We start from the raw sequence: 16,162 nt of genomic DNA, 5'->3' as shown, positions 1-16,162 counted from the left end.
AAGACCCATGCCTGAATTTCTGTGAAAAGTTCTTGATAAGCTGCACAATCCTCCCATCGGTGATGAGGTCGAGTGGGGTCTTCCCCCTGTGGTTGGCATAATTGATATCAGCCCCGGCCTGGGCAAGAAAACACGCGATGGCACTTCCTACATTCAGCTCCATGTTCCCAAGCAATCCAGAAGCCTGCAGCTGGAGAAGGAAGGAAGGAAGGGGAGATGCGGGGAAAGACAGTTGAATGATAGTTGTATTATGTAGCCGGACCCAAGCCACCCTCCATGACAACCTCTCTTCGTCAAGGGTGACTGTGACCTGCTAATCCCAGTCTAATGTATGTTACAGTTTCATCCATTAAGTGATTCTTTAACATTTAACAGTGAAACAGATGTTTAAATCAACAGCTGAGTACAATTAAAGTGAGAGCCAAGTTGTATCGACAAGATATTAATATGTTCAGTCGCCGTGCAGAATGGTCTCGAACTGATACAGCTTACTAGACGTAATAGGATCGGTGCACAATATGCCAATTCATTCCACAGAATGTCCTTCTATTCACAAAAACAAAGCTTTTTGTTAAATTACCACCCAGGCAACAGAGGTTTAAAGAAAGGAGAGTCTTGTATGTACCACTTCAAATCTCACTTTTGAATTTTTAATAGGGATGGTAACCCAGTGGATCTGTCTGCTGGTGTCTGCCAAAGCTGGAACAACCTAATAGCACTTCTTCTGATGCCTGTTTCAAGCTTCAGGCTCTGATCTGTAAATAGTATAACTACTTCTTATGTTTCCTTATGTTTTAGTAATGCATTTGTTCTACATAAATGTACCTATTCTTTTTTAAATATGGGGTGGGTACTCGTATGCCCCTTCGCCTCACTCCTCCTCCTGTGCTCTTTACCCTTACTAGTCCTTAAAGGTCACTTTGCAGTATAGAAAGCCGTGGAAGTGGCATCACTCTCTTAATGTCTGGATCAAATGCACTTCATCAATCCGGCTGATAACCTTTACAGGACTTTACTATTTTGAGATGTGCCAAAAGGTGAAACCAAGTTTAAAAATCCCTCTGTTCACCTTTTGGGTGCGGCGTTGTTTTACGGTGGAACTTCTTGCAATAAGTGGCAGAGACGTGTTACATGTGGTCATACTGCCCCTCATTTCAAGTAAGTGGTAGTACGACTGATCATAATGCTAGCTTTGCCGTGTCATAACATGATAAACGACCTTATCACAGCACAGCAGATCCACCTTAAAGAAGGTGTACCCTTTCAAAAGAGAAGGTGAAAAATAGAAGGCCAGCGTCAGCATATGGACAAAAAATGTTTGAGCAACATAAAAGTTAACTCTGAATGGTGCCTTCAATATTTTTGAAATTACGCGTACAATTTCACCAGTACATTTTGCTTCAGATAATCACGGCTACATACAAATCAGATTAAAACTGGAGAGATTTCATCCCTTCCCACATCATTACCTTTGCAAAAAGGGAGGAGCCCTCGCTTTCAGCCATAATGGATACAAGTTGCTGCCGCTCTAGCACGATATGCAGGGGTGCATCACCATCCTCATCCTCTGCATTCACATCTGCACCCTCCCGTACCAAGAGCTGCACCAACCCTGCATGGCCTTGCGTCACTGCCAGATGCAGCGAGGACTGGTTGCGGTTATTCCTCAGGTTCACATCACAACGGCCCTGAAAGGAACAGAAGTATCCTAGGTTTAGAGACATGTTTGGTGATTTGAGGAACTAGTTTCATGCCGTATCCTATTGGCATACATTGTGTTTCTTTCAATCAAATTCCATTAAGTGTAAAATTGGGCAAGTTTCAGCATATGTTTCTGGGATCTATACTGGGATAATTCCATTCAATGGCAGTACAATGCAAAATAAGTGATTTACAGCATCTACTAGGAACTGAACTAGATAAAAGCAAACTATTAATAGACCCAGACTAGACAAAATCCTCACAAAAGCATTATAGCTCAAAATGAATTTTTCATCCATCATCATAACCCAAAGTAGATGAATTCCACCCATTATCAATATACCTAAATCTGGGTCATTTCCAGCTAACATTAAGACATAACCTAGGCAAGCTCCAATTTCATTAGGACACAAAAAGGGTTACTTTGGTCATATTTTATAAAGAACAAAAATGGTCTAGTTCCATTCAACCTGCTTACTTGTGTGAATATCATAGGGAGCAAGAACTGAGCAAGTTTAATCCTACTTTATAATTCAGACTGGGCCAGTTTCACCTATCACTACAACCCAAATCCACCCAGCATCAGAACTAACCTGAATTTGTTGTATACAATATCAAACAGGTCAAAACGGGGTTAGATCTTCCGAACGGAGTCAAGAGGTAACAAAAGTACCTATTAGAATGCTTCTGACTCTTGATACAAGACAACACCACTAGCTTCTATTGGAAATGTCACAAGCAGAAGAAAGAGTCTGTCTGGAAAACATGGAATGAATGCTAGCACTGTGATCGAAGAAAAAGTATCCCATCTCAGTTTTCACTCCCAACCACAAGAAACGTTGTTGCTACCCAGTATGTAGCAGGAATGTGGGGAGTCACCTGCAATGTCCGATTACCTTCCTTAAATGTGTGCTTTAACGGGGACAACTGCTCACACAAGCAGAAGACATGCTACCATTAGAGCATATATGTTACTTAATGAAGGTAGCTTGTTTCTCAGCTGCATCCTGTAGGCTAAACGTTGTGTGGAAAGACTGATCAAACTGCATATTTGCTGCTATATTGGCATACACCATCTGCATTTTGTGATGCTGCTATATATATATATATATATATATATATGTCTACATATATATGAAAAGTGCCTCCAGTATGCTGTACAGACTTTTAAGAGAGCTTTAGGATATATTCCAACCTCACAAGTCCTGATATGGATCAATATCAAGGCCCAATCACTGGAGAACTGCAGGGATGGTCACCGCCGTCACACAGGGTACCTTTTATCCAGAAATTCACAGGACCATTTTGTGAGGTAAAGATTGAAATCATAGTACACAGCCCAGTGCTTCTTTTAGCATATTTTCATATTTACTCTGTGTTCCAGAATATGACAAGTAAACTGAGGAACACAGCAATTAAGTGATTTTCCCCTCTGATAACACAATTTGCTCAAGAAGTAGTCAAACTGCACATCCGCCTAAATAGAGGCTAAACCACATCATCTCCCAGGCATGTTTCCCTTTGTGAAAATAGGAAGGGTTTTCTAGTGAATGGCGCCTCTTTTTTTTAATGTCTGAAGAGGAGCAGGTCACACTTCTCGCCTAGCTCCCTAGCTGATGAGCTCCCCTATGCAAAGACACAGACAAAACTAATCACAGGGACTTAACATGATTATCACTCTGAGAACACAACTCAAATGGTATTATGATAAAATGGGTACTAGTTATAGAAAGCTACAATACCCGTTTCCTGACAGAGTTCTTTCCCTACTTTTCATGCTTGGCACAGAGTACACTGGCACTTCGAGTTTAAATTTCTTTGCATGCTTTACCATCGATGAATGGTAGCTAGTTATTCCGGACAACATTAGCTTAAGCATTTGTACCATTACGATTGTTCTTTTGTGTTGATGGTTGGAAATGTTGATTGGCATGCTGGTATGAAGGTAGTTGATACTAATGTAATTGGCACAGCACATGGGGTTCGTTTACCAGCTGTGTTGTATTAGAACTTGCTGACACTGTGTGCCTTTCTGACCCTGTAATCCCCCCCACCTAAACCCCAAAGAGTGAGCTAGTATTGCACCTCCCCAAACCTGGTTTATTCACCCTCTTACTCATATTCCTGAATATGTGCCTTCACTTCATTTACCATTCTGGTTGCCTTGTCATTCGCCTGCTTCATCCAATGGATCAAGCTTACCCTCTAAATAAAGTTGGACCAGGGTCCTATTAGGAAGGATTTTGAAAAATAAGAATTTTTTTTAAGATTGTCTCTTAACAAGAACCCAACCTTTAGTGAAAACATAACAAATGACAGAAAACATGGTTTGGGACCTCGACTTCATTGCTTACCTCCATTTAGAATTTAGGGAGTTGAGGTCTCTATGTAAACTTAAAAATATTACCATGGGGCCCCATCCCTCCAAACAAAAGCTCCAGGAACAGCTGGCAGGGAATACTAAGGACCACCCCTCTGAGAAAGGTGAAGGCCTTTCAGATGGGGAATATTCAGGGAAGTGGATAACTTCCAAACCCCCTAACTCCAAGAATACTACTCCCAGCACCTAGATCCCACACAGGTGGGGTCAGGTGCTTCTGATTCCATTGAGGACAGCAACCTCTTAGTGAGGTTGCCCAAAATAAACCTTATCGACCAGGCTCCTGGCGTACTAGAAAAAGAAAGAGCAGAGATAGGCTTAGCTCCCATTAATGGTGGCAGCAACTTAATAAATAGGAATAGAGAGCAATCTTATAATCTACCGGCAGAAATCAGATGCGCCCCCTCCCTGAACACCTTCAGGAAGACCCTTAAGACCTGGCTCTTCTCCTAAACAGATCTGGGAAGCCCCCCCCCCGAAACCCTCACGTGTGAGTAGCGTGCTTACAATTCCCTGATTGATTGAATCCCACCCCGCAGGAGGGGGAGGCGAGTCGAAGCACAACTCTCAGTCCCTGCCACCCTGCAGATGGGGGACCCAGCCAAACAGAGTGATACTTATGCCCCATCCCCCTGGAGGGAGGCATAATAGGGGGTGTACCCACTCCAAGGAAGGACCCATTGGCCCAGACCTGTACCTACCTGTAAACACCCTTAAATTTAGTATTTAGGGGCAACCCTGAACCTTGCCTCCTCAAACAAGAAGAAGGACCGAAGATCTGTGCTGAAGAAGAAGAGGAGGAGGACACCAATGGACTTGGCCCCAGCCTGACTGCCTGCCCCAAACTTTACCGACTACAGCACAATCCTGGTGTGTCCTGCAGCCAGCAGCCCCCAGGAACCCGGAGGACTTGTCCTGCCTTCCCAAACCAGACTTTGTCTCCAGTGAACACTGGATTTGCTCACCCACAGACTCTGGCTCCAGCCAAATACACGAGTCTGCACCACTCTGCACCCAACGCCCATGGCCTGAGTTCGAGTGGCCCAACCCCAGGAAGAGGTCTCCCAGGCGATCCTGACCTGGGATCTGGTGATACCTGACCTGCTTCAAGTCTCCTACCGACGCCTGCAGCGCCTTTCTAGAGGATCCCCCAACCGCGACAGGAGCCGGTAAGCAAAACCCGACGACAAAAGACACCCATGCACCCGACATCCCACGGCCTTCAGTGGCCCAACTGACAGTGTCACAGCATCCCCAGGTATCCCAACTTACCTCTCCAACCAGTGGTTGCCTCCAGAAGAGCTTCGTCCCAGAGTCTGCAGTGTTTGTTTCAACCGGAAAATCTCCCTTGAAATCAACAGGGCACCTGATGACAAATCAACACCCTGCACCCGACCGCCCCTGTGTTGCTGTGGGTGCACCTTGTATGCTAAATTGGAGTCCCCTTTGCCCTAAGCTTAACACCAAGAGCTTTGCTCCCACAGCCTTGTGGCCTGCTCGTGAGCAGCCACCAACCAGAGGCCCCCTATCCCCCACTGGATAACATTGGGCCTCAGCACTCTGCACCCGGCTGCCCTAGTGTCTCTGAAGGTGCTTTGAGAGTGCATCCTTGACCCTGGGGGAACCCTGCTTCTAACCCCAGGAACCCAACTCCCAAGACAGAGTACTTACCGGTAAGCCAGTAACACTGTTTTCTCCCGTAGGAGTGTATTGACTGCTTTTCTGTGACAAAAGCGTGGAGTTGGTTTGTATGAAAACACTAAGAAACTGCAAATGTGTAAAAACTGAATTACTTATCTTTTGTCTAGGAAATGTCCCAGTGTGATATCTAGGCATATCACACTGAGCAGTAAAAGTAACTTAAAAAGTAGTCCAAGAAGTAACGTATCCTGTGTGTATGTAATACTTATCTGTGCCAGGCCTGGCTCTATAAAATAAAATACAAATAAATAATATTTTTATACAAACCAAATTGGTCTGAGCTCAGTCTTTGAGTGTGTGACATCATTTCTTGCCTGAGTGTGTACAATAAATGCTTAACACTACCTTCTGATAAAGCCTTACTGCTCACCTACACTACCACAAATAGAGAGTAAGGTATTATCTATTTTTACCTCTGCCTATCTATGGGGTTCCACTGGACTCCGTGAAGACTATACCTTACTTTGGTATAGTATACACAGAGCCAGCTTCCTACAGGGGGGCCAAAAGAAAGGAGTTACTAAACCTCCCATGGGGAAAGGGGTGAGAACACCGAAAACAAAAACCAAGATTCTTCAAACGGGATACAAAAACCTGCTCAGGGGGGTGGGTCCCAAAACTATTCCCAGTCCAATAGTAGATACAAAGGGAAAAACTTTGATCCCCAGAAGGCCTAGTCTTTTAACTGTAAGAAGTTGGGACACTTAACTGGAGATGCTACTTGTCCTAACAAGTAGCCCCCAAGTCCTCCTCCAGTTAGTAGTGGTGTAGCCAATCTACGGATGAGATCAACAGTGTGCCCAGAGCAAATCAGGGTTCACACCAAAGCAGTTCTAGTCACTGAGGGTGAAGTTGAGTTAGCCACTTTAGCTGTGTGGCCTCCCAACTTAAAGACATTTGCAATACCCTTGGATAATGAGCCTAGGATAGAAGCCCTGAGGGATACAGGTGCCAGTGTCACCATGGTGAGAGAGACACTGGTTTCCCCAGAGCAATACCTGATTGAAAAGTCATATCCAGTCATAAACACTGACAATGTTACTACTAACTATGCCATGACTATTGTAACTTTAGACTGGGGGATGGGGAGGTTACTGGCCTGAAACAGGTAGTGGGCTCTCCAAAGCTTCCGGCTGCCTGTCTGCTTCGATACGGCCTGGAGACCTCAGCACAGGCTGAGGTAGAATTAAAAACCCATGCAGCAATGCTGGACATCCCTGAGATTGTGTGTGTCAAGACTAGAGCACAGAGCCGAGCACAGGGTGAAAAAGAAGTGTTCGAGTCTGTAAAAATGGCCCAACCTTCTAAGAGTAAATGTAAGAAGACTGGGCAACCTGCCTCTGGACAGCAAAAGATTCAAGACCCCTCTCATCAAGGACAGGACTTGGCAGCCCCAGAGGGAACTGAGCCCATGGAACTTGACCCTTACCAGGTTGAGCTTTGAGACCCAGGGGGACCCACTAGGGAACAGCTGTGCCTTGGACAGCAGACCTGTCCAACTTTTGAAAGCCTGGGGCGGCAAGCTGCTGCACAGGAAAAGGGAGATGTAAGTGATACCCACAGAGCCTATTGGGAGGAGGGAGACCTGTATACGGAGGCCAGAGACTTCAACCCTGGTGCCACTAGGAGATTGGTAGTGTCTCAGATGCACAGAGAGCATTTACTCACTGTGACCCATGGCATCACCCCTAGATGGGCATCTTGGCCTGACCAACACTTGGCACAGGCTAGTTAGCCATTTGTATGGGTCCCAGATGTCCCATACAGTAAAGGAGTTTGTCAGCTCCTGTGTCACCTACCAAGCCAGTGGCAAAACAGGTGGACACCCAAAGGCCCCCTTAATTCCACTACCAGTGGTTGGGGGTTCCCTTTGAAAGGGTAGGTTTGGACATAGTGGGTCCACTTGAACCTCCCACAGCCTCAGTAAACATGTTTGTACTGGTGGTAGTGGATCATGCCACCAGACATCCTGAAGCAATTCCCCTTAGGACTACTACAGCTCCTGCAGTAGCCAAGGCCCTTATTGGTGTGTTCACCAGGGTAGGGTTTCCTAAGGAGGTGGCGTCAGACAGAGGGTCAAACTTCATGTCTGCATACCTCAAACACATGTGGAATGAGTATGGAGTGCAGTACAAGTTTACTACACTCCACCATCCACAAACCAATGTTCTTGTTGAGAAGTTTAACAAGACTTTGAAGGGCATGAACATGGGGCTCCCTGAAAAACTCAAAAGGAGATGGGACGTCCTCTTGCCATGCTTGCCTGTCGCCTACAGGCAGGTGCCTCAGAAGGGAGTAGCCCCCCCCCCTTGAACTTCTGTTTGGCCATCATGTTAAGGGACCCCTCTCTCTTGTTAAAGAGGGTTGGGAGAAGCCTCTCCAAGAACCCAAACAAGATATTGTGGACTATGTACTAGGTCTAAGGTCCAGAACTGCAGAGTACATGGAAAAGCTTCCAGGAATCTTGAGGTCAACCAGGAGCTCCAGAAGCACTGGTGTGACAAAAAGCTGCACTTGTGGAACTCAAACCAGAGCAAAAGTTATGGGTTTAGGCGCCTGTGGCACCAAGGACCCTCCAGGACAAATGGAGTGGCCATTACCCCATCTTAGAAAGGAAAAGTGATGTCACCTACTTGGTGGACCTGGGCACAATTTTAGAAAAGAAAAGTGAGTTCACCTGCTTGGTGAAACTGGGCACAAGCAGGACCCTCAAAAGGGTGATCTATGTGAACCGCCTAAAGCGTTTCCATGACAGGGCTGACATAACCATGTTGGTTATTGATGAGGATCAGGAGACAGAGAGTGAACCTCTCCCTGACCTCCTCTCTTACAGCCCCAAAGATGGGTCAGTGGAGGGAGTTGTCTACAGCAGGCTGACTGTAAGCAAGTCTTACAGCAGTATGCTAAGCTCTTCCCCTGACCCCTGGTCAGACCCACTGGTGTACTCATGGTGTGGACAATGGGGACAGCGTACCTGTCAAAAATAAAATCTATCGCTAGTCTGATCACGTTAAGGGGAGCATCAAAGGTGAAGTCAGTAAAATGCTAGAGTTATGGGTTATTGAACCCTCTGGGAGTTCCTGGACTAGCCTAGTGGTCTTAGTCCCCAAACCTCATCCATAGGTAGAAAGAGAGAAATGAGTTGAGTGTGGACTACAGAGGTCTCAACTCTGTCACCAAGACAGATGCTCATCCCATTCCCAGGGCTGATAAGTTGATAGATAAATTGGGTGCAACCAAATTCCTTAGTACCTTTGACTTAACTGCAGGATAATGGCAGATTGGCATGGCCCCAGGAGTCAAAGAAAAAACAGCATTTTCCACATCTGATTGACATCCTCAGTTTACTGTCATGCCCTTTGGTTTAAAGAATGCCCCTGCCACCTTCCAAAGGATGGTGAACCAAGTCCATGCTAGATTGAAAGCCTTTAGTGCAGCATATCTTGATGATATTGATGTCTTTAGCTCCACCTGGCAGGATCACCTGATCCACCTGGGGAAGTTTTTAAAAACCCTGCAAACGGCATGCCTAATTATCAAGGCATCCAAATTCCAGATAGGGCAGGGCACATTTGTATACTTGGGCCACCTTGTTCGTAGAGGCCAAGTGCAACCCCTACAACCCAATATCCAGGCTATACTGGACTGGGAGGCTCCAACAACCCAGACCAAAGTCAGGGCATTCCTTGGCTTGACTGGGTACTACAAGAGGTTTGTGAAAGAGTATGGATTCATTGCGACATCCCTCACAGAACTCACCACCAAGAAGATGCCCAAAAAGGTGAACTGGACAGTTAGCAGTCAAAAGGTTTTTGACACCTTGAAAGTGGCAATGTGCTGAGCACCAAATCTCAAAGTTCCCGATTAAACCAAGCAATTCACTGAGCAGACTGATGCCTCTGAGCTAGGGATAGGGGCGGTCCTATCTCAGACCAATGATGATGACCAAGACAAGCTGGTTGCTTTTATAAGTAGGAGGTTACTCCCCAGAGAGTGTTGAAGTGCCACTGAGAAGGAGGCCTTTGCTGTGGTTTGGTCCCTGAAGAAGTTAAGGCCATACTTGTTTGGTGCTCACTTCACAGTTCAAACTCACCACAGACCTCTCCAAAGGCTAATGCAAATGAAAGGTGAAAACCCTAAACTTTTGAGTTGATCCATCTCCCTACATGGAATGGCCTTTACAGTGGAAAATAGACCTGGGACTGCCCATGCCAATGCAGATGGAATTTCCAGCTTCTTCCACTTAGACAATGAAGACTCTCTAGGGAAAGGAGAGTCTCATCCTCTTTCGTTGGGGGGTGAGGGTGTGTGGGAAAGTGCACCTTTTTGCATGGTTGCCCCCCACTTTTTGCCTGATGTTGATGCTCTTTGACTAAGTGTGCCCTAGGTTCCTGCCAACCAGGTACCCGGGCTTATGTTCTTTCCAGTAATGGCTTTACTGAAATCTTGAAAGTTTGGTATCAAACTTCTCAGCCCATCAAACCCACACTAATGCTATTGTGGGATTTAATGAAAAATTTAATGAAAAATGCACTCAGAGGGCCTCTCAGAGATGCCCACCTGAAAAACGACCTAACTCTAATGTCCTGGCTGAGAGGCCGCTTGACAGCTGCCACCCTCAGACATGTTTCTAGACCTCTGGGTCGAGAGCATACCGCTATCGGGGTCTGTAATCAAAGCACATCCTGGGCAGAGGTGCCAAGCCTCCTCCCCCACAATGGGCTGGGTCCACGAAGGGGAAGCTTTAAAGACTTACCACCATTATGAGCGGACCCAGCCATTTGCTGCTCCCAGCAACTGTCCCCCACTGGGTCTGACCCCCTCTTTGGGAGGGAGAATCATCAGGAAAAGCAAGATAAGAGGAGAGGTGTGGCCACCTTAGCCAACCCCACCCGTCAGGTGGGAGAGGCGAGTTGAAGCACAACTCTCAGTCCCCGTCATCTTGAAGATGGGGGGACCAAGCCAACCAGAGTGAGGCTTACGCCCCCCCTCCCACTGGAGGGTGGCATAATAGGTAGTGTACCCACCCCTAGGAAGGGACCCATTGATCCCAACCTGTACCTACCTGAAACGCCCCTAAATCTAGTATTTAGGGGCATCTTTGAACCTTGCCTCCTCAGACAAGAAGAAACAAGAAGAAGAAGGACCGATAAGCCGTGCTGAAGGAAGAAGAGGACACCAACTGACTTGGCCCCAGCCCTCGCGACCTGTCCCGACCGCAATCTTCTCCAGCGGAATCCCAGAACCTGGAGGACACGCCCTACCTTCTCCAACAAGACTTTGTCTCATGTGAGCACCGGATTTACTCACCAACAGACTTTGGCTCCGACCAAATCTGCAAGTCTGCACCCGGCACCCATGGCACGAGATCGAGTGGCCCAACACCAAGAGGTGGTCTCCCTGGCGATCCTGACCTAGGATCTGGTGATTCCTGACCTACCTCAAGTCTCCCGACAATACCTGCAGCCCCTTTTTGGAGGATCCCCCTGACAGGGACCGGAGCCTGTAAGAAAATCCCAATGCCAAAAGACACCCCTGCACCCGACACGCCGTGGCCTTGGGTTGCCCAGCTGATGGTGTCCCGGCATGCCATGGCATCCCAACTTACATCTCCAACTGGTGGTCGCCTCCAGAAGATGTTCGTCCTTGAGCCTGCAGTGTTTGTTGAAACCGGAGAATCCCAATAGAAAACAACAGGGCACCCAGTGCAAAAACAACACCCTGCACCCGGCCACCAGTGCCGCTGTGGGTGCACTATGTGTGTTAACTTGAACCCACCTTTGCCCTGAGCTTAACACCTAGGAGCTTTGCTCCCTCAACCTTGTGGTCTGCTCCTGAGCAGCCACCAACCGGGGGTCCCCTACTGGATAACATTGGGCCTCAGCACTGTAAAACAATAACCCCATTTTTTTCAATAGGATTGCATCTACTGTTTTCCTCTGCAAGAAAGTGTTGAGGGTGTTTTGTATGGAAACCTAAGAAACTGTGTCTGATAAAAAAGTGTTTTACTCGCCTTTTATCCAAGAAATGTCCCAGTGTGATATCTAGGCATATCACACGGAGTAGAAAAAGTAATCTGAAAAGTAACTTAAAAAGTAATCATAAAGTAACTAAAAAGTAATTTCTATTGTTTAACATCTGACCTACCTGTAACTGCATTCAACTGCATTCACCTGTATTACCCGAGAAAAGTATTATTTTACTTATCTGCAGTAAGTCTGGATTTGGTTCTAAAAATAAAATACAACCAAGAAATATTTCTATACAAAACCAATTGGTCAGATATCAGTCTTTGAGTGTGTGAAATCATTCCTTGCCTGAGTGTGTACAATACATGCTTAACACTACCCTCTGATAAAGCCTTACTGCTCACCCAAACTACCACAAATAGAGAGTAAGGTATTATTTACTTTAGCCTCTGCCTACCATTGTCGATCCACTGGACTCTCTGCACTCTATACCTTACTTTGGTATAGTATATACAGAGCCAGCTTACTATAAAGAGCACATTGGGATTGCTAGGGCAAGCCCCCGTCCACTCATAAGGGAACCTCTGCACTCTTTGCACCATATTCCTCATTTTGGTATATAAAATAAAGAGCCAGCTTCCAACACAAGGTTTGTACTAATTTCAATTAAAGTGTACTTTACTGATTTAAGCAACTTTGCTTCATTTCTGTAACCCTTGCCATCCATCTGATCAACATCTTTAAAGTTTTCACCAATGCTTTTACCTCTTGGATCAATACTTCTGCCACGTCTTTGTGGTTGTTGAGTGACGCCAGATGTAGAGCAGTGAAACCGTCGTCCTTCTTGGCATCAACCAGCTGCCGGGCCCTAGACAGGATTTTGGTGACAGCTCTAAAAACAATAACCAAGAATGACATGTCAGGACAGAGGAGTGGGATAGCAGTGAAAATTGTAGCGTTGGGGTGGGAAAGCCTAAAAAGAGTATAGGAATATTGAGGCACCTGGGGAGATGCCTAGCAAGCAAGTCACAGATCTGTTTTGAGGTAAGAATGGTTTATTGATCAGAAGTACAGTAGTACACATAAACAGTAAGATGTAGCTGGAACATGCATTGCTGTGATGACCTCTTCTGATGCACTGCGTCCCATGACACCTTTACACAATGAGAACAGCTAACAATCAGTGTAGGTGCGGGAACCAAGATGCAATAAGCTAATGTGAAAATCAAGACAAGTACGATTTGTGATGTGTAGGGTAGCCTTTGATGAACTGCAAGTCTATCAAGCAATGACTTGATTCGCGTACTTTAAAACTGCAAGTCATATGCCAATATAAAGTTCTCCCTATTTATAGGGCCATAACAATAGAGACTAATGAAGGGTAAATTCAGGAACTGTAGGGCTTGTGTGCCTTGAGGAGCCATAAAATCTGCACCGCGACCCATACCTGTACTCACATTCAATGTTTCTAAATGTTGTTCAATAATACTAAGGCCTCTAAAAAATTGCTCCTGTCAAGGTTGATGGATCACCTGCTGTATCCCAACAAATGATCTCACTCGCAAAAAAAGTGTGGGGTGTGCAAGCACAGCCAACTTGTTTCAAACTCCCAAAATCTTATTGGGCTGAAGTGCTATGAAAACACTAAGGTGTCGAGCACTATGACTGATGCCAGAAAAGCACAGTGTAGGCAAGGTTTGGAGAGTAAAGGGCATCCAATTTATGAAGTTCAGCTGCTTCCTTTACTCTCCTGTGCCACAAAATATACACTCAGCGGAAAATGTGATGCTGCAACAAACTGGAAACTAGGGCAGCATTTCTGCTGGTTCAGCAACATTCTATGAACAGGTTTTAGTGCTAAAACACATGTTCTGGAAGAAAACAAGTTTTCAATTGAAGTTAAGGTTACAGTGGGTGCAAGCTATTACAAGTACAATACAAAGTCTGAACAGTAGTGGAACAAATCTTTCTAAAATATAAACTTCACACACCTGTACAAAAGAAACAAAGCACAACCTTAAGTCTTCCATTAATTATGCATTAAGTTGTAGCATGGTGTCTGGTGATTAAGGTAAGTTAAGTGGGTATTACTGTATTTTGTGCTTGGTATAATTATATGGCGAGATCTGGATACCCTCACAGGTGACAAGAAGAGCTCTACAAATCTACTGATTGATTGATTGATTTCAAAACCCAATTAAATTATGCATTTCATTGCTTTTGAGATCCAGTGACCTTAAATTCCACTTAGACATGATTTCTTCAAATGAATGTCTTTTTTTAAAGTGAAAGAAAATATGGAGCTATCGAGTGCACTGTATGGAATTGTGCAGTCTGATTATGTATGCAGGAAATTAATTGTTCCTAAAACGTTTGTGAAGATTTTTAATGAACATACATTCTCTATCTATAAATGTACATTTCAGCCTATGAATACATGTTTCTGTCCAAGATTGCAAGTGCTACTACCATTGTATTAACTGGTGCTAATTTACAGACACAGGTCTGCAAATACATTTGTTTGGGCAAATGGAGAATCCCTGAATAAACATGAAGATGGCCTCAAATCAATGTCTTCTCAACAGTCTATTCAGTGACCTTTGTACCAGCTTTGTTCACTAATTTGCCAGTCACTATGATCAGACAGCACTTGAATATGAATATGGAGTAATGTGTAAGTCCTGTGTTACAGACACTCATTGAATCAGACTTTGCTCACTCTACCAAAGCCTGCATTATACTTAAAGTACAAGTTACTTACCTTCAGTTACAATGTATCTGGGTAGAGATGATTCTAGCCGCAGATTCCTTCACGCAGAATTATCCCCAGGCGTGAGACTGGATCCGGAAACTTTTTTGGAACAGCATCCCTGCGCGCCGGGGGCGTAGCGACCTCACGCGACTCCGCCCAGGCGTCGTCCGCGCACCTAAAGTCACCGAGGTCACATAAGCCCCACCCCGGCACACCCATGTCAGTTTTCTTTGGAGAACTTTTCCGCACCACAACGCGGAGCCACCAAATAAAAAACTGTGGAAGCATAGGAATAGTGTGCGAAAGAGCATACAAAACAGAAACCCCATAAAAACAGAGCAACACTGCAGTGTCCAAGGGCAAAGAGGAAAGGAAGAACAGAGCAGAGCCCTGAGCAGCTACCCAACCAATACATAGACAGCAATTCCCCACCTCCCCCTCATACACAGGGAACATGCGTAAAGTCATGTCCCAAGTAGCAGGCCTACACCACCCCCTGAGACAAGGTAAGGGAGACAGTCCCAACAGGCAGGAACAGCCAACCTCCACCCACCCCAGCTAAGAGGGCATCCACCCCCCCAGAAACAAGGGTAAGGCGCGACCAGAGAGCCCCAACCCAGAGGTGACAGAGGGGCCAGGTCCCTAGCAGCAAGAGGGAGGAAAGATGGGAGGAACCTCCCGACCTGCAGCAGCCGTAGCAGCGGGGCATAGGAACCCAGAAGTTCCACCTTCCCAAAACCACCCGTCAAGAGCAAAAGAAGGCATTCACAGAGGACATGGCCCCCCACCGGGAAGAGAGTACCAAAGACCAGCCCAGGGGTCCTCGCAGAACGGGGAGGAAGGACGGGCATGAAGGAATCTGCGGCTAGAATCGTCTCTACCAGATACATCGTTACCGAAGGTAAGTAACTCATACATATGATAGAGACTACTAGCCGCAGATTTCTTCACGTAGAATAGATACCCTAGCAATACCCACGGGGAAGGAAGGTCTGCGAAAGGACCCCACCAGTCTGGACAGGACAGAATGTCCACAGGGGACCAGCCCTGTAGACCAGTAAGGCAACCTCCTCCCTACCAGGTAAGAGGACCCCCACAAGTCAACGCTAGCAGCCCCAGGAAGGATGTAGGAGGAAGAAGGAAGAGTGTAGGTCCCTACACGCTCAACAGAGGAGCCAAGGGCAGGGCCAGAGAGGCCGAAATACCCTACTCCACCCCCAGAGCAACCGAGCTTCCACTCAAAGCCAGGACAGGCAGAGGAACAAGAAGAAGCCCAGAGGGCCCAAGGAAGAGGCGAAGCCACCCAGAGGGAGGCAACAGGCCAGCCGGAACGGCAGCTATCACCCTAAGCCGCCAGAAGCAGGAGGGACACTGAAACATCCCAGCTCCCAGAACAAGAGCAGGAAAGAGAGGAAATGGCCGGACCCGCTACTACAAGGGCCACGCACACAACCTCAAGAAGGAATAACAACATACAGAAACGCCATGTAGAACAGGCACCTGAAGGCAACCAGCACTCCCCAGCAGAGCAGAGCTAAGCTATATAATAACTACCACTACCCCACATAGCGTACAGTAAGTCCCAAAACACGGGAACCCTCTTTGGAAGAACTTCCGCAGCAGAGGAGAAAGCAAAAGCGTCACGGGAAAAAACAGCCC

The 16,162-nt window shown here is 46.2% G+C and overlaps 1 protein-coding gene across 10 annotated transcripts in view; it reads right to left on the bottom strand.

The window, feature by feature from the left end:
• MIB2 (MIB E3 ubiquitin protein ligase 2) overlaps positions 1 to 16,162 on the bottom strand; it is a 312,619-nt gene that overhangs the window by 33,403 nt on the left and 263,054 nt on the right. For all 10 annotated transcript variants that reach the window (XM_078642419.1, XM_078642424.1, XM_078642421.1 and 7 more), the window contains 3 exons: positions 12,517 to 12,643; positions 1,470 to 1,688; positions 12 to 190 (listed from right to left, as the gene is read on the bottom strand). In XM_078642419.1, coding sequence (XP_078498545.1) covers positions 12 to 190; positions 1,470 to 1,688; positions 12,517 to 12,643 — 525 coding nt within the window. The remainder of the gene's footprint in view (positions 1 to 11; positions 191 to 1,469; positions 1,689 to 12,516; positions 12,644 to 16,162) is intronic.

The sequence above is a fragment of the Lissotriton helveticus genome, chromosome 5_1, assembly GCF_964261635.1.
Source record: "Lissotriton helveticus chromosome 5_1, aLisHel1.1, whole genome shotgun sequence".
In the NCBI taxonomy this organism is placed as follows: Eukaryota; Metazoa; Chordata; class Amphibia; order Caudata; family Salamandridae; genus Lissotriton; species Lissotriton helveticus.
The sequence above is the reverse complement of the archived record's forward strand: the minus strand, read 5'-3'. Positions and strand labels throughout refer to the sequence as shown.